At 40.6% G+C, this 19,036-nt stretch overlaps 1 protein-coding gene across 1 annotated transcript; it reads left to right on the top strand.

The window, feature by feature from the left end:
- Positions 1-68: 68 nt before the first annotated feature.
- Positions 69-17,450, top strand: LOC135085751 (leucine-rich repeat neuronal protein 3-like). Its single transcript, XM_063980550.1, has 9 exons — positions 69-211; positions 9,854-9,982; positions 10,159-10,373; positions 12,018-12,221; positions 13,392-13,579; positions 14,520-14,724; positions 15,206-15,384; positions 16,123-16,265; positions 17,276-17,450. Exons 1-9 carry the CDS (start codon positions 145-147, stop codon positions 17,401-17,403), a joined length of 1,458 nt encoding a protein of 485 aa, XP_063836620.1. The 5' UTR covers positions 69-144; the 3' UTR covers positions 17,404-17,450.
- The last annotated feature ends 1,586 nt before the right edge of the window (positions 17,451-19,036 follow it).

The raw sequence follows: 19,036 nt of genomic DNA, 5'->3' as shown, positions 1-19,036 counted from the left end.
AAGTACCTACGGACTGACATATCTGCGCAATTTTTACTCTATAGATCTTACCAAAATCGTCGTTGATAAACACTCGCTGAATTTTAAAGCATCGTGCAAAGAGGTGGGCAGTTGTGTTGTAAATTATAGTTTATTTTTATTAAAATGGATTACCGAGTGTGTGCTATTGTGTTTATTGGATTGAGTGTGTCTTTGGGGCAAGAAGAAGAAGGTAAGCGTAATATTATACTTATCACTTATCTTAAATTAGTCCTTGAATTATTATTAGTTATGAAGCGACCTCATAAAGGTAGCAAGGCGCTGCTGGATGCAGGCCGCTACCAACCGGCCATTATGGAAATCATTGGTTGGGGGAAGCCTATGTTCAGTAGTGGACGTCTTATGGCAATTATAAGGTGGACAGACGACCTCATAAAGGTAGCAGGAAGGCGCTGGATGCAGGCCGCTACCAACCGGTCATTATGGAAATCATTGAAGTCTATGTTCAGCAGTGGACGTCATAAGGCTGATATATGATGATGATGATGATGATGATGATAAGGAATTGAAGGTCAATGTGAAACATAATAATTAACCGCCTCTGTGGTCTAGTGGTAAGACCACCTGCTTCAGACGCAGAGGTCCCGGGTTCGATTCCCAGTGGGGGCAGATTTTTCTGTTAGGTTTGGTTGTTGGTAGGGCTTGTTCTAAGTCCGGCTGGCTAGCTACCACCATCTTACCTAAATCTGTCGCCATAACAATAATGTTAACAGCATTGTTGTGTTCCGGCAGTTAGAGGTAAGATAGCCAGTTCCTCCGTGGTTGAGGATTCCGGGTGAAGCTCGCTTCCACCTTCGGCCTCATCGTCACTTACCATCAGGTGAGATACAGGCCAAGAGCTTTCTCGTTGTGGATAAAAAAAAACATGATGCTATTAGTTATGATGCTCGTTTCTCTCAACTCAATGACGTCCACTGCTGGACAAAGGCCTCCCCCAAGGATTTCCTCAACGACCGGTCCTGCGCTGTCTGCATCCAGGTGCTTCCCGCGACCTTCACCAGATCATCGGTCCACCTAGTGGGAGGCCTACCTTTCAGTCTGGCTGTGGTCGCCACTTGAGAAGTTTTCTGTATAAGTATAGGGACAGGAATCGGTTCAGTAGTTTTTTCTGAATCCTGAAAATATACATTTTCAATATTTATGTTTTCAACTTTATGCGTCAATATCTTTAAGAGTAGTTAATAAATTTCGATGATCTTTAGATCAAAATCTCTTGAAGTTTCCTGAAAATTTCATATTGTAAAATGTCATGGTGGTCATGGTTAAACTGGATGGTTATCCTGGAAAACATATTTCTTGAGACTGTTACTTAGTACTAACTCAATACTCAATTCTTTATTGCATCCATAATACAATCTTCTTCTTATCGTGTCGACAACAAGCCTACAGTGTCAGCTGCACAGGCTGCCCGGCTGGGAGGAGCAGCGCCTTGTCCTCACTGCGGTCGTGGGCCGGGATCTTTCGCTTCCGAGCCTGGTCAACGCCATGCTGGGAAGTGAAGGATGCTGGATGGCGGTCGCCTTCTTTTGCGAAGAGGTCATCCTTCAGAAGGATGCGGGAGAACGGTCCTCTCGCCTCATCGCTCCGCAGGCGGAGAAGGGGTGGAGAACCGTTGTACGAACGTTCTACTCAGCCCCCAGGTGGCGGCCAGCAGGCCGAGGGTGCGGGGGCACCCTTGTCACCTTCGTCTGACGGGTACGGCTTGGCGTTTCGGGCCATTCCCGTCAGACCCCCACAAGGGGGGCGTGTGCTGTCGCCGGTAGTGTCGCGGAAGTCTAAGGTTACGGCCGGATACTCGCGACACCCCCACTCGGGCGATGACGTAACGCCGCGGAGGTTTTAGTGGGTATATACCCCGTCCTTTTCAGGACGGAGCAACACCCTTTTAGGGCACCGGAGGTCCCACACACCACCTTGTCCCCCGGCAGTGGTGATGGTGCGCAAAGCATTTCCTCCGCGTCAAATAAAGGCTTTCTCATAAAGGGTTTTTTCATAAAGGGGGGCCCGAAGCGAGCTGTGCCTAGGGGCCCCGAGATGGTTAATCCGGCCCTGAGTGTCAGCCAAAAACTCCGCTACAAGAGTGACGTTGTCAGCAGCATTCATAAATCCTCTTGCGTGCAGTTGTTTGGGCACGCAGGGCACGACATCATGTGCTTCGTCGACTGGGGAACACAACTACACTCACTTCAAGTTTACTTTGAGCCATCCAAGAATCCCCACCGGAACAGATTGTCCTTACTACGGCCGACCTATGTATACCTATGAACCCGAAAGTTTTTCGTGCTAGTGGTACAGAGCTCTATTCAACGCTGTGCATTCGAATAGCTGCTTCACTTAATCAAGCATCGCGTGCATCGTTTGTGAATACAGGAGTATTCGGACTTGGCGACATCGTTCAATTGTGACAGTTGCCATTGCAATGTGCACTCTAGCTTATCATAGCAAGGTACAAATTTCTAAGGAGGATGTTCCGCCGCGAACCGAGAAGTGTAGACAGACGCTTCGTGTTAAAACTTCGGAGCACTTCGAGCCCTTTGAATCGGGCGCAAATACATACCGGCCATTTTCGGAAGTTGGTCGAAGCGAAGTGAATTAAGTGTCCACACTATCTATTGCCGCAGTTACACTATGCGCCAAATTAATCTAGACATAGTTTAGTCTTTAGTGTAAACGCGCACTTCAGTTAGTTTCGCCGTGCGTCTAGGGTTGCCAGGCATCCGGCTTTAGCCGGACATGTTTGGCTTTTTAGGTTCTTGTCCGGCCAAATATTGCCTTGTCCGGCCTGTCCGGCTTTCGTTAGGCTTTTTTTTATTTGGTTGCCGCGCCAGGCGAAAGTCGAGCCACAGAATCATATGAAGCGCACGCATCAGGATGTTGGTTAGCAACCGATGATGATAGTATTCACTCATGAGCTGACACTAATTGCACCCTTGTCACATGTCCGGCTTTAAGGGTAAAATGTCCGGCCAAATGAAACACAAAGTCCGGCTTTTGTGATTTTGGACCTGGCAACCCTACGTGCGTCGCCCATACTTCGGTATTTCTTGCATAGTGTAACTGCGTCAGTATGACTGAACTTTGGTCAATTTCGCGAGAATTAGAGTAGTAGTAGAATAGTAGTAGAGTATTGTAGAAATGTAACACTGTTTAATAAGGGAGGGTCTAGTCTGCGACCGCTCATCGATATGGCGGCTGAACCACAACCGTGCGGAAGATAACTCCTACTTCAGAATACAGATAGCGCTGTGCCGATTTTATTCACGATATCATTTGATTTTTTCTAAATAAATAAGTAGATACCACTGTAGTAACATCTTAAGGCGATTAGTGTCCTCAATCCGCGCCAAATGGGCATTTTGTAAAGCCTACTCCTCTTTTACTGCTGGACAGAAATAGTTGAAAAAAATATATGTTATACAACAGTTCAAGGACTACATTTGTGACGTTTGAATTTTCGCTACGTCTCTTTGTTTTGGATTAAAAAAATAAATACGGGACATCGATTTTTTACTTAAATTCCCTACTCCTCCAAAACGGCTATGTTAATTTAAAAGATTTTTGCACGAATAGATTGGGAATTCTTTAATCTTTAAATGACACGTTGCGTTTTTCAATCGAACATTACTTTCATTCATAAATTTTACTTTTTATAAATTCCGAACGTTTTGCTGTTGAGGGGGCCTTCGCGGGGTGCGGGCGGCAGTCGGCCGCTGGCCTTCAGACGGGGAGGTTGTGTCACTCGCTACAAACTGACATTAGCGATCAAAATGAATTTTTTCTTTGGCTAAGTTGCACCACCTGACGTGACCTAACTTTGACCGAAGCTTTGGCGATAACCGGTGTTTTTTGTATGGAGTTAGACAGACTTTTGACGCCTGTCAAAGTTGAAGTAAGATGGTGCAACCCAGCTTTTGTTCGACAATAGATTTTATGTCAGAATTGTTCATAGAGTACGTGCAGTCAGACAATACAATTGAATTATGACGCGCTCAGACGCTATTTTCTACCTGAATAGAATCTATTAGTGTAAAAAAACTATAATTGACTCCAAAACAAGTGCACTAGATAAATACAAGTAGAAAAATTATTACGTTATTTATTTACTAGGCCTTTGCAATCAGTATCCAAATTAGGAGCTAGTCAGAATCTGTAACTTAATCGATTTACGTGAAGAAAACAATTTATATTTTTCATACTTATTAGAATTAGATTTTAAATATGTTTCTTCGCGAAAATACCACAATTAAAAATAACACCTGTAACGCCCCTGGGTCTGCGGGTGTCTATGGGTGACGGTAATCATTTACCAACAGGTGATCCGTTTGCTCGTTTGCCTCCTGTCACATTAAAATAAATTAAGATAAAGTGGTATTGAATTTTTTTTTATTTTTTTATGTGATAGGAGGCAAACGATTTGTTCTATAGAGCTTATTAAAAATTTGAATACTGATTACAAAATTAGCCATTTTCGGAGTCGGTGTCGGTGTCCTACCTTTTGGTGATTCGTTTTGGAGTTGGTTTTAATTTTTAGTGAAATTAATCTATTTCATGCCTTTAGTAGACTATAGGTACCCAGTAGACCTTGTTGTTGCCACTGAAGGTGCAAAGGTACTCAGTACATTGATACCATATTTTTCATGTTAAGTGCAAATAAACTTCCCTAAATTACCAAACCATGAAACGTACCTATATTATTAAAAAGTTTCGCAGATAAGAACTAAAATCCTCTTATAAGGTGATGAATTTTAGGAGCATGTCATGAAACCAAAATTATTAGCATAAAAGAGCTTGTTTTAAAAAAAATCTTTTTATTTATGATGGGGAATTTACTACGGCGTAGTAGCAGAGATTTTCCGTTTGTAGATCGTAATAATTTCGAAGAATAGGGATGTTTCGTGGATAAAGTAAGAAAGTAGCAAGAGTTTGAATAAGACCGTCGGTGAACTTACCAAAAAAAAAACTAAATGTATTTTTCACTTTTTTAAACTTATGAAAATTTAAAGAGATGAAGCGCACCAAAGTTCAGCAGATGAGGCACATGACGTCAAGGCATGCTTAAAAATGTGGCGATTTGTGTCGTCACGCGGAATTTCATCGCATCATTATCTTCGTAATTACTTGTTTAATTGAAAAATAAAAATATCCTGTGTCCAATATTTTTTGATAATGTAAAATTGACGGACCAAAAGTCTTTTTTAAAGAAACTAGCCTATTCCTATGGCCACATTCCAGCTCCATCATCAGACCCTGCAGTTTCCCTTAGAGAATTGAAGACTCATGATTTTCAAAGTAGCGTACCTACTTACATAACATTAGGTACTTGCTTATACAGGGTGTCCCAAAAACAATGGATAACCCTTCAACCATCGATAGGCCTCGCCATGGTCTCCCTAACGTCCAATTTTGACCCCAGTAAAAATATCACCGTTTTCAAGATTTTTAAGTTTTTGTGCATTTTTAGAAAATTGTAATGAAATTATTTAGGTATAATAATAAATAAATACAAATCAAACGAGCCTAAACTCGATGGAATCGTTTATTCCCGGAGTTGCTATGGGGCCACTGGCATTCCAGCTCTACCATCAGATCAGCTCCATGTCATCACAATATTGCATTGTCACCCGAATTACATGTATATCCGAAATTTGAACTCAATCAATTGATGAAGGATTTCTAATAAAAAGACAAATACATTTTCAGTTTATTCTTCATAAGTGATAGACAAAAGCAGAAACATTTGCTTTTTTAGGCCATAGACAATACTGGGTAGGTACTAATGCGTTCCAATAGGGATGATGACTGGGTAATGAAATCGAAATTCTATTTAGTCCGTCAGACAGATAATTAGAAAATATTAGACTCATATTTTTTATTTTATTCCATAATCGAATAATTACAGTATTATATTGAGTTGAAATGTCGCGTGACGTCACATTTGAGTAAAAATTCTACTCAAGCGTGGCGTATCGCGCCATTTCAACTCGGTGTAGCACTGTTATTATTTAATTATGAAAGGAAAAAAAACTTATGAGTCTAATATTTTCTAATTATCTGTCTGGCGGACAAATAATTGAAATTTTGTCATCTAGCCTAGTTGTCGTCAGGAAGTTGGTCTAACTAATTCAGCTTGCAACTAATTCAGCTTGCAAGATTCCACCCGAACAAACATTTATGTAATTACCTACATACCTACATCATAAATTGCAAGCTAAATAAAAGCTTGTAATAAAGTCGGGTTTGTTCAAATTTCGAGAACGACTGAACCGACAAAAGCATTAGAAAATTTACGAAAAATAAAATAAAATTTTATCCCGTACAAAATGTTCATGGATTTTGTTATTTTTATTAAATACCTTTACGCCTGAGTTAAATGACACCGACATCAAGGTTCATCAATTTAAGTTTAAAATAATAGGCAGTAATGTATGAAGAAAGAGCTTCTATTCTGTATCTACCTATGCCCGTGTATTTTTGATCGGTGTCAAATCGGAGTTTTTGGTGCGGGGTACGCGGGTGTTGCTCGCGGCGTGAAGGTCAAACGCCCAAGGTCATTGAGGACTCTAATCGCCTTAAGACTGAAAATGAGGTAATATACATTTAGGTTAGGTATACGATGTAATTAAGTTGTTGTTACTACTACTGTAAGGCACTCATAATTTATACAATTTTTGTAAGGAGGTCATCTTAGTATGATCTCTTGAATTGATTCATAGTTTTCTTTTAGCTAATGGTTATTGGAATCTATTGTCACTATTTTCAAGTTTATCTAGCCGTGTTAAATACAAACTTTGTATTTTAAAACGGTTTTTAAATAATGCTGAATTTGAGAATACTCGTGGTGCGAATGAAATTCTTTGTTAATCCTGAAGATATTTTATTTTTGACAATTACTATATCACATGTATTAAAATTACTAGCTTTTCCCCCGGCTTCACCCGCGTGAAATTTAGTTTGTCACAGATCATCGTAAATTATAGCTTATATGTTATTCTGGGTTATAAACAATAATACTGTAAAGTTTTCATCAAAATCCGTTCTGTAGTTTTTGTGTGAAAGAGTAATAAACATGTTGACATCCGTACAAACTTTCGCCTTTATAATATTAGTAAGAAGTAGGATAAAGCTTGAATTAATACTAAATTTTAATGTAAATCTTAAATTTTTAAATCTATCCATTTCATTTTATTAAATTATTTAAATAAAATATATTAAAACACGTTTATTAATAAAAAAACGGAACCCTAAAAAAACGGAATGTCTCCTGTTCCACGGAGACGGTTTCTGAACATCCCGTTTGCAGTGTCCCGCAAAAAACCGGTCCGTTCAAGATTGGATTTAATTTTTAAATACGCACTTGTGTGTTTCACGACACCAGTGTTACGGGAACCTGCAGTACAATTACTGAATCCAGCTGAACTGGATTGATGTGGGAAAGAGCTCTTAGGGGAGGGCCCCGCTTTTCTTTGTCAAGGGCACTAAGCTAAATAAGCTTGTGTTACGAGTGGGTTCACCACAATAGTCTTACCCTTAAGTGACATATATATCAGAAATGTTATGTTCATAAATGTTAATCATAAGAGTATAATATACACCGTGTTACTTTGCATTATTGCCATATTCACAGGGATAAAAGTAGGGAACAATACCTATTATTTACGATAAACAAAAGACTCCCATAAAGAAAGTACACTAAGATTTTAGTAAATTTGGTTTTTCAGTACAAATTGGAATAAACCAATTTTGTCTCGCACGTTCTACAGGTGCAAGTGGAATAAACCTAGTGGGCGTGGCCTAGTTCTTATTAATCTGTTGTTTTATGGCTCTGGGTACCAGCCTTTTTATCCAGTCATAATAATTATTTTAAAATACTCTTCAGTTGATTTCAGATTTTCCTTTCTACTTTACGGGCTTAGGACCGTCAAAAATACGTAATAATTATTAGGGTTTTAATTAATTTATAACATTGTACCCTATTTTTGCAAATTAATCAATTAAGTATGAAATGAAATCACCTTATTCACAATTAATTATTTATTTATAAGTTCCTACTTACAAAGTTTACGTACTGCGAAGCAAGTGTTCAAAGTGTCCTTCTTTCTGATGAAGGCACAGTCTAGCACGGCGAAGCGTAGGTTTTTCGCTTTAGTTTTCGCAACACATAAACGTTTTGTCTCACAGTTTCACTAAAACAACCCTTTCATGTAATGTGTTTACACTGTTTATCTCTTCTGCGCATACCATTCGTTTCAAGTCACTCCAAAAATCCATTGGTGTCAGGTCCGAGGATCGTGGTGGCCAAGCTACTGGACCACTCGTCCAATCCACTGTTCACCAAACGTATTATTCGCGCACTTGACGTCCTTATTGTGGGGGAGCACCATCCTGCTGGTAGTAGAGCATTTGGTGTAACGCTAAGGGTACGTCATCAAGCATTTCGTCTAAGACGTCTTGCAGACACTCCAAGCACCATTTTGATTAAATTATTCGCTGTTTGAATACACTTCAGACATTTTTGTATTATTTATAACGTGATTTGTGATTGATGGATTTCTCAGTTTTTTACAAGTGTCAAAAAGACATTTTAAAGACAATAGATTGCAATAGATATTTAAAAATACAATAAAAAGTAAAAAAGTCTTCATCGCCATCGCCAACAAGTGATGTGCATGCGTTACGATAATTAGTGATGTGTTTAACAGATTGTCGATAAAATAAAATACTCAAGATTAAAAAAAAAATTTTTCGGGCATTATTTTTTTACGGATTTGTGTTCAGTATCAGTAATATAGTAACCTCTGTAAATATGGCAAGAATGCAAAGTAACACCCTGTATATGTTGTTGGTATGCCATATAAATAAATAAATAAATAGTCGAGCGAGGGATTCGAACCCGCGTTCCTCGGATCTCGAGTCGGCCACTCCGACCCCTTCACCGTTGGGCTATCGTGGCTCTATCTTTATAATACACTAGCGGCCGCCCGCGACTTCGTACGGGTGGATCCCGTTTTACCCCCTTAGGGGTGGAGTTTCGTAAAATCCTTTCTTAGCTGATGCCTACGTCATAACATCTACCTGCATGCCAAATTTCAGCCCGATCCGTCCAGTGGTTTGGGCTGTGCGTTGATAGATCACTATGTCAGTCAGTCAGTCACCTTTGAGTTATATGTATTATACACTCGGCATCAAATTAATCGCACCTCCCGCAACAAGCACTTTCTCAAACGTATGCATTTCCCCCCACTTCCCACCAACATTGGTTCCATTTGAAAGCCTAGTTCTAAACTTCATATCATTAAAGGAAAGGTTTTTACCCCAAAAATGTGTTTTTAGAAGGATCCAGAGTCATTTCTTAAAAAAATTGGTAGTTACGCTTGAGCCAACTTTTATGGCTATAAAATTGGGAAAAAAAATTGGTAGTTACGCTTGAGCCAACTTTTATGGCTATAAAATTGGGATTAATCGCTATCCATCCATCTGTTAAAAAGGACACGTAAGATCATTACTTATTTGGTTTTATAAAATTATAACCACAAAAATTGGTCTAATTGATCCCAGAGGTGAGGCCTTTTTTCAAGTCACATTTATGGTACCTACCTGTTCATTGTTTATAAAAAAAATTAAATGTGTTTTTCTTTAAGTTTATTTATTGGGCTTTCAAATAACACCAATATTGTTGGGGCACCATGATTGTGTCGTGCCATGATCACGAAGAAAATCTTTAAAGTTCGTGTCGCGGAAGGTGCGATTTATTTGATGTTGAGTATATTTAGATTATGCTGAATAAGTATACTTATTCTTATATTCTCTCTTTCAGTGATACCACTAAGTGCAGCCCCAGTGGAGGTCACACCAGTAGTGTGCTCCGTTTGCGAGTGCGCTGGGACTGTCATTGACTGCTCCAGCAGGGGCCTAAAGGAGACTCTTAGTCAAGAAGCGTGGGCAGGTAATACCTAAGCGAACTGGCTTATTCCACTATTCCCCGTTGACAATCACGTCAACGGGGATTAGTGAACTTTTTATTCATTAATGGAGATTAATGAACTTTTTAGTTCATTAATCCCCATTAATCCCCATTATATTAGGATTTTATTTTAACGTATTATTTTTTTCTTCTTTCAGGAATGAAATCCTTAAATGTTACTGAAATCAACCTAAGTGGTAACTACATAGAAACTCTTGCTCAAGTTCAAATTGAGCTCCCTATAGAAGTGTTCAATAGCTCCAATAGCAATATCGAAAGGGTGGACGATAGATGCTTCAAATACTTACCGAATCTCACCACCATTGATTTAAGTGGGAACAAACTGACGAGTATTGATCAAGGTGTCTTACAGGTATGTATTTGTTATAAGTACATAGAATAAGGCTGAGTTTCCAAGGCTGAGGCCAATTTCGAGAAAGAGCTTAATCGTCGAATCCTACTCGGCTGGGCAGCGTTCAGGAAGCTACATAGCATCTTTTCGTCCAAAATACCTCAATGCCTTAAGACGAAAGTCTATAACCAGTGTGTGTTACGGCTCCGAAACGTAGCCTCTCACTAACGTAATAGGCCTCGTACCTACCGGAAAAAGCAGAGTGGGACGTCCACTCACAAAGTGGACCGACGACCTGATAAAGGTAGCAGGAAGGCGCTGGATGCAGGCCGCTATCAACCGTGCGATGTGGAAATCATTGGGGGAGGCCTAATTTCAGCAGTGGACGTCCTGTGGCTGAAATGATGATGATGATGATGAGGGCTGAGTTGCACCATCTCACTTTTACTTTAACAAACGTCAAACATCTGTCAAACTCCCACAAAATGCACCAGTTGTTGTTATAGTTCTTTACGGTTAAAGTAAGTTGGTGCAAATCAGCCTAAAGCTCATAGCAGACTTATTAACTCAGAAAGGGATCAACACCGTATCGACTTTCGCGAGCTGTCATCGCCTTTGGCGCGCTGTCAACCGCGAGGCGAGGCATTTACGTTACGGTGCGGATAAGTGTGCGTTGCGGTGCGGATGGAGTTTCATACAAAGAATACTGACCGCCTCGAGTTGATACGGTTACGTTCCCTTTCCGGGTTGATAAGTGGGCTACGGCCTTTAGATTTATAATACCTAGATGGATGTGTTCATACAAGCGATCGTAGTTTCTTGCGCTGCTTCTTCTCAGCATTGGCTCATAGAACTGTATCATACTAAGTAATATCACTAAAAGGTGGTAAATTACTCATACATCTCATTTTGCCATAAAACATTAGTCATAATTCAAAATTGTTATCAAACGCGGATGGGAGACCGGAATACAGGTATTATTTATAAAATTATCGATAAAACTTAACATAGTAAGAAATAAATCTAAAATATGTGTACTTGATAAGAACATTGATTAGTCAAATATTAATCGCTATGATAATTATTTTTATACACAAAACCTTTGTATAAAATCACAAACCGTAAGGCCCAGAACACACGGTGAAACGCAACTGCAACGAAACTGCAACTTCTAGTTACTTTTGAGTTGCATCTAAGTTTCTGCCATAGCATCCGTTGAGAGACCACACATGACGCGACCAGTTTGAAACTTTTAGTATCGTTGCAGTTTCGTTGCAGTTGCGTTTCACCGTCTGTTTTGGGCCTAATGGCTGAATCTTGAATGAACTACTTTACTGTGGTATCTAATCTTGGATTTCGTCGAAATATATTTGTTTTTTTTTTTGATAAAATATACCTTATGTAATAATAATCTGATTGTATACCATCCCAAAGTACATTGTGGACATTCCACCAGCTCGCACTAAGCGTTTCGATAAGTCTTTTATAATGCGAACAGCTAGGGACTGGAATTCGCTGCCTGCTGCTGTTTTTTCCGAACATTAAAATCCGGGCCTTTTCAAGGCAAGTGTGAACAGGCACTTACAGGGCAGATAATATGTACTATCCTAGACTGCACCAGGTGCAATTGCGGTGAAATATATTTAAAAAATAACCGTCTTTCAGGGCCTGTTAATCGCAGAAGAGCACAGGGTCAGGGTCTTCAAGAAAATGAGATATTTAAATCTAGCGGACAATGAGCTCCATACACTACCGAAGGATGCGTTCTACTTCATGCAGGAGCTGACCTTTTTGGATCTGAGCGGGAATCCCCTGGGTATTATTGACCAGGTTGTGATGGGAGCGTTGAGCGATTTGACGCTTTTGAAGGTAGGTTAAAATTTTTAAAGTATTCGATACTTCGACTGTCTGATGCTACTTGCTCGCTTGCCTGATAAGATACTAGGCCAGGGTTTCCCAAACTATGGGTCGCGACCTAGTGGTGGATCGCGAGCGAGCATTGAGTGGGCCCTGCATGTAGAACGACACACCACCCTACCGATCCGAGTCCTTTATTTAGGTATATTGGTAACGGTCAAATTTGGGTCCCGCCCATTGGGAACTTGTATTAGATGAGTCGTCGTACCCCAGACAACTTTGGGAACCACTGTGCTAGGCAATTCGTTTCTGCTAAATGACGTCCACTGCTGGACAAAGGCCTTCCCCAAGGATTTCCTCAACGATCGGTCCTGCGCTGTCCGCATCCAGGTGCTTTCCGCAACTTTTAGCAGATCGTCGGTCCACCTAACGGGAGGCCCACCTATTGGTCTTCGGATCGTAGTCCGTAGTAGGTAGCTATCCGAGAAAATTAAAGACCATCGGAGATTGATGGAAAAATGTTGCTTGGTAGCTCAATAGTGAAAATACCAAGCGAAAATCTCGGTGGTCACCGACTCTCAAAGACAGTCGATTTTTTTCAGGCGAAAATTATGTTCTAGATAATATTCACCAAATTTTATAGATCATTAATGCCCGTTTTCACTATCAATCTCTAATTTTAAGTGACCTCTACGTAAACGAAATTCCTGTTTATACAGGTACAAAAGACACTTTCAGTGAAATTTTATTTATTTTTATGTTTCCATAGGGGTCACTTAAAAATTAGGGATTGATGGTGAAAACGGGCATATTTATTTCAATTACCATTTCATGATTCAGTTCACCAGGAACCAGAGTTCCTCGAATCTCGATTCCGCCAGTCTGACACCTTCTCCGTTGGGCTATTGTAACCTCGATGTCGCTAATAAAATTTTATGATAATATACTAGCGGCCGCCCGCGTCTTCATTGAATACGCGTGGATCCCGTTTTCCCCCCTTAGGGGTTGAATTTTGCAAAATCCCGTCTTAGTGAGCACCTACGTTCTAAAAGAAACCCCCCAGCAAAATTTGAGACTTCAAGCACTTGTAGTTTCTGAGATTTCGTGATGAGTGAGTCAGTCAATCAGTGACCTTTCACTTTTAATATAGATTATTTATGTTAGATATGATGATGTCCCCAGGAGTTGCGCCTCCGAGGTTGTGAGCTAGAGACGCTCCCTGCGGGTCTCCTGCGAAGGCAGCGCCGCCTAGAGCGTCTGGACATCAGCGACAATATGTTCAAGACCGTGCCTGACGCGTTGGCTGAAGCCACCAACCTCATCTACTTGGATTTTGACAAGAATTCCTTGACGGAAATCAGTGAACAGACGTAGGTATACGAAACACTTGATTATTTACAGCGTAGAATAAGAACCCACAAGGTGGACCAACGAGAAAGGTAGCAGGAAGACGCTGGACGCAGGCCGCTACCAATAGATCAACGTGGAGATTAAGGCCTATGTTCAGCAGTGGACGTCCTATGTCTGAAATGATGATGATGAGAATAAGATCCCCATTCTTGCCGTGGATGTTGTAAGAGGCGGCAGTGAAAGTCAGGCCTCCTCAACCCGTCTGGCCAACGTGAGGAGTGTAGACCAATTCCCCCATTTGCCTCTGGTAAATTAGAGATGGCCTTCCTCCTGCAGTGGAGGCTATATCACTTGATGATGATAATGATGATTCATTTGTTGCAGTCCCCTACCTAAAACAAGACTCAACGCACTACTTCTATCGTTTGCCGGTTTGCTTTTACGTTTGCCTTTATAGTGACCAGTCCACTAAGCTATCAAAGAAAATACTGCCCCGATTTTTACTGTAACTGGTAACTGTAACTGTAATTGTAACTGGCTCACAAACAATCATAGAAAATACATGTCACTCACTATTACCACCTCTCGTTCCCACCGCTGCAACTCCTGTGTATCCAGGATCTGCAGCTTGACCGCCAAAAACCCAGCCAGTGAAGGTCAAGTTTGACCCGGGGGAAAGTTAAAACTGTCATTGGACCCGCAACGAAATTAATCAGAAGAACATAGGAGGAGTGTTCATAGAAAATAAATCCTAATTTTGTGGTTAATCATCATCATCATCATCATCATCTCAGCCATAGGACGTCCACTGCTGAACATAGGCCTCCCCCAATGCTTTCCATGTTGCCCGATTGGTAGCGGCCTGCGTCCAGCGCTTTCCTGCTACCTTTATGATGTCGTCGGTCCACCTTTGTTAACAACAAAGCATAACCATAGATAATAAACCTTATTGAATTCTAGCGCAATATCCAAGCTGACCAAACTGCAAGAGCTCCGGATATGCCGTAATACGAAGCTGCGGTCTATCGGTGTAAACGCTCTGGGAGGTCTGGAGAGCCTGGTCACCCTGTGGATATGTAACAACCCTCGGCTCAGCTTGATCGATGACGACTTCCTTACCTGGGAAGACGACGAGGATGTTGAGAGACGACCTTCTTTGAAAGAGGTAGGATACTAGCACCCAGTCGCTTTTTTACCAACGTAGGTTTCTATAAGCCTCAGAATCTAGACTTCTAAATAGACTCGCCATGCTGTAAAAACTCGATGGCACGGCCACAATGTCTTTTTCCAGGGTCCATTCCTCATATCAATACCAATACTTCAAAATCAGCTCAGGGGTCTAAGCGACCAACTCGCACCTCTCGTTCCCACCGCTGCAACTCCTGTGTAGCCAGGATCTACAGCTTGACCGCCAATAACCCAACCAGTGAAGGCCAAGTTTGTCCCTGGGGAAATTTAAACTGTCATTGGACCCGCAACGAAATTAATCAGAAGAACATTTACGATTTCGAAGTTAAGGTTCGACTTCCCTCCATTGCAAAGCGGATGACAGGTGACAATTAACAAAGATTTAGTGGCGTAGGAGAGCAACTCAAAAACCGCAAATTATTTCACTTTATTTATCAAAATTATTTTTTAAATTCCAGCTATACCTGTACAACAACAACATCACAGAGATCGACTCAGATTTCCTGTTTAGATGGGACCAGCTCCAGAAGATGGACTTCAGCGATAACCCTTATACCTGCGACTGTCATACCCAGTGGATGGTGGATGTACTGGTGCCTTTCATCATCAACAATGGTGGCTCAGCTGGTGATATGATGTGAGTGAGCTACATAGCTTTCTATGGTGAGCTACATTATAACACAAGCTTCTGAGCTATACAGTGTGGAAACGATGTGAGATTATTTCTAAACTGTACAAGATATCGAAAAACTGGTTACTGATCCTGAAAGTGCTTCCCAAGCTCTAGTAAACTGTATCAATAAATAGATTACAGAATAAACTGGATCTATCCGAAAATTCAATGTTTCCAGCTTCCATACATTTAGTGCAGCCACTGAGTTCTGTGGGTACAACCTCGTTCGTTCGTTTCAGCCGAAAGACGTCCACTGCTGGACATAGGCCTCCCCCAAGGATTTCCACAAAGACCGGTCCTGCGCCGCTCGCATCCAGGCACCTCCCGCGACCTTCACCAGATCGTCGGTCCACCTAGTGGGAGGCCTGCGTATGTGTCCCGCCCACTGCGACTTGATTTTAGCGACTCTGAGGGCTATGTCAGTCACTCTGGTTTTCCTACGAATCTCTTCATTTCTGATTCGATCACGCAGGGAAACTCTCTTATGAGGCCCATAGTAAGCGACCACGTCTCAGATCCGTATACCATCACTGGCAACACACACTGGTCAAAGACTTTTGACTTGAGACACGAAGCTTCAACCTTCAACATAATATTCAGAGGCAAATAAATATTCTCGATTCTATTCCCTCTGTTGCAAAACACTCCTGCTTGTTATAGAAATAGAACTACCTCCATACTAACCATCAAATACTATTCCAGTTGTAACAAGCCACAAGAGCTTCGGGGCCTGTCATTCGCTCATCTCCACCAGAACAGTAAAACCCTCACGTGCGTGGAGTCAGAGAACATAGCGACCACGGCCGGACCTGCTGACATAGCCATCATATTGGGAGTCATGATCGGTAAGTGTTCATCATCATCATCATCATCATCATTATCATCTCAGCCATAGGACGTCCACTGCTGAACATAGGCCTCCCCCAATGCTTTCCATGTTGCCCGGTTGGTAGCGTAAGGGCTATTTCACCGGGACACCATGGCGGCGCAACCAGTCGCCGCTACCAACAAAATATTGTATGCAGCTTTGCGCAACCAAACGGACACCAGGTGAGTAACTCTCTATAGAGCTGTATTGTTTGATTCTGGCAATAAATATTTTCATTTTCATTTTTATTTCACGTTTTATTGGTAGCGGGCGACTGGTTGCGCCGCCATGGTGTCCCGGTGAAATATAGCCCTATTACTCACTCACTAGCGGCCGCCCGCAACTTCGTACATACGCGTGGACTCCGTTTTATAACCTTAGGGGTTGAATTTTACAAAATCCCGTCTTAATGAGCACCTACGCAGCTACGTCCTAATCATCATCATCATCATTTCAGCCATAGGAAGTCCACTGCTGAATAGGCCTCCCCACAATGATTTCTACATCGCACGGTAGACGGTAGGTAGCGGCCGGCCTACATCCAGCACCTTCCTGCTACCTTTATGAAGTCGTCGGTCCACCTTGTGGGTGGACGTTCCACGCTGCGTTTTCTGGTACGTGGCCTCCACTCCATAACCTTGCTGCCCCATCGGCCGTTTCTGCGTACTATGTGCCCTGCCCATTGCCACTTCAGCTTGTTAATCCATCGGGCTATGTCAGTGACTTTAGTTCGTGTTACGTGTAAGTCTTGTGAATTTCTATGTCTGGTCCGCGAGCACGTAGAATTTTGTCCAATGACCCCAAGCTACCCATCCTTATCGCTCGCGCGTAATTATGTTGCTGTCGCGGTCGCATACTCACTGCGGGCGCCCGTCGCACAGTCGCGACAGCAATATACCTAATTACGCGCGAGCGATAGGGATGGGTAGCTTGGGGTCATTGGACAAAATTCTACGTGCTCACGGACCGCGCTTTCAATTTTTTCAGGTGTCTTCGCAACCTTCCCAATAGTCCTCGTGATTGTACTTCTATGGAAAAGAGGGTACTTCGCTAAATGCAGACGGAAAATGAATTCCGACAAATCTGACTCAGAAGAGGAGAACGACGCATTTTAATTTATAATCATTATGTTTAAATTAGTTATTAAAATATCTAAGCTTAATTGGATCGTTTCAGTGTTTTTTTTATATTCAATTATTCTGCCTGCAAGTAACTACAAAAGCACTTTCGACAATTTTTCTGGCAAAATAGCACCTATTACAAATCTGCCCTCCTAGATCTTGTTTAAATAATGATAGCCCAATTCCTCCAAAATGGTATAGGTAATTAAAAACAAGACTAATTGCCAAGACAAGGCAGATTTGACCGCAATCGCACCTGGTGTTAAGTGAGATGCAGTCTATTATAGGATGGTAACATATCTGCCTGAAAATGCTTCACGACTTCACGAGCTCTATCAACGGTACCAATAATAGGTTAAAGAATAAACTGGATCTATCCGAAAATTCTGTTTCCGGCTTCATTCATTAATTTAATTTTCAGATACTTCCAGTTTATTCTGTTACCTGTTATTGGTACCGTTTAAAAGAGCTCGTGAAGCACTTTTAGGATCAGTAAACAGTTTTTCGATATCTAGTATAGTTTAGAAATAATCAAAATCACTTATCGTTTCCACCCTATATATTTTTATGAAACACTTCAAGGCGACGTGTCGCTACTACGAATGGTATTTTATTTCATAGAAATACATAGAAACCAGTAGTGTCGTCCGCTTGCAAAATCAATCAAAATCAAAATCAAAAATATTTATTCAGTTTAGACCACAAGTGACACTTATGTACCTACACTTAAAGTTAACATGAAAAAATCAAATTGCCTAAGATGGGAATCGAACCCACAACTCTTCGCTTGCCGAGCTATTGCTAAAGATTGTTTAGCTATTATAATTAGGTTATTACAGGTTTAATTAATGAGCGAAATTAATTGTAAAAAAAAATACCTGCCTACCTACATAGAATATGCAACAAAATTGAACAAGTTTAGGGAAAGATAATAAAAGAAAAACCATTCAAGTTTACAAAAATATTTATTTATGATATAAAACAGTCATCAGTACGAGTCCAACGAGTACATTAAAATCAAAGTCAAAAAAATATTTGCATGGACTATTAAATAGTGCTTACAAATCGTCAAAACAATAAAACATAAAATACTTAATATGAACATCTTAAATATTTTAAAACAAATAAAAAAATAAAAAACAAGAGGTAACAATTAAAAATAACAAGACAGTTATACAGTTTCAAATTAACGGCTAAATATTCAATGCAATATGATAGCGAATTTACTATAGCCGTTTACAATATTTATCTGTAGTCAAATTTTACATAAATAATAATAAATAATAAATACTCTTTATTGCACACCAAAGAACATAACAGAAAGAAAAAAAAAACAAAAATATCACATAAATATTACCTATTGTCAATTAGATTACATTTATTATATTGGATTATGTATGTCAAAGAATGCAATATCATAATAATATTCATTTTGTAATGACCTATTTTAAATATTTACATGCAACTGACATAGATTAGGGTATAAAAAAAATTAGTTCTTTCTTGCCTACATTGCCCCTGTTTCCCATTAAAATTACTCACTTATTATACATACAAGTGTTCATTGAAAAACATTGCCACATAAAGATACAAGCTTTGGAAGGTCATGTTTCAACAAATTATACTC

Source organism: Ostrinia nubilalis, chromosome 29 (assembly GCF_963855985.1).
Source record: "Ostrinia nubilalis chromosome 29, ilOstNubi1.1, whole genome shotgun sequence".
In the NCBI taxonomy this organism is placed as follows: Eukaryota; Metazoa; Arthropoda; class Insecta; order Lepidoptera; family Crambidae; genus Ostrinia; species Ostrinia nubilalis.
Note: the sequence above shows the minus strand (reverse complement) of the source record. Positions and strands in the feature narration are given on the sequence as shown.

What these genes read in the sequence shown, in the direction of transcription:
- LOC135085751 (XM_063980550.1), top strand. Translation starts at nt 145, where the DNA reads ATGGATTACCGAGTGTGTGCTATTGTGTTTATTGGATTGAGTGTGTCT. An exon ending in TTTGGGGCAAGAAGAAGAAG is followed by an intron (nt 212 to 9,853) that starts GTAAGCGTAATA and finishes TCTCTCTTTCAG; the next exon opens with TGATACCACTAAGTGCAGCC. An exon ending in GACGACCTTCTTTGAAAGAG is followed by an intron (nt 14,725 to 15,205) that starts GTAGGATACTAG and finishes TTTAAATTCCAG; the next exon opens with CTATACCTGTACAACAACAA.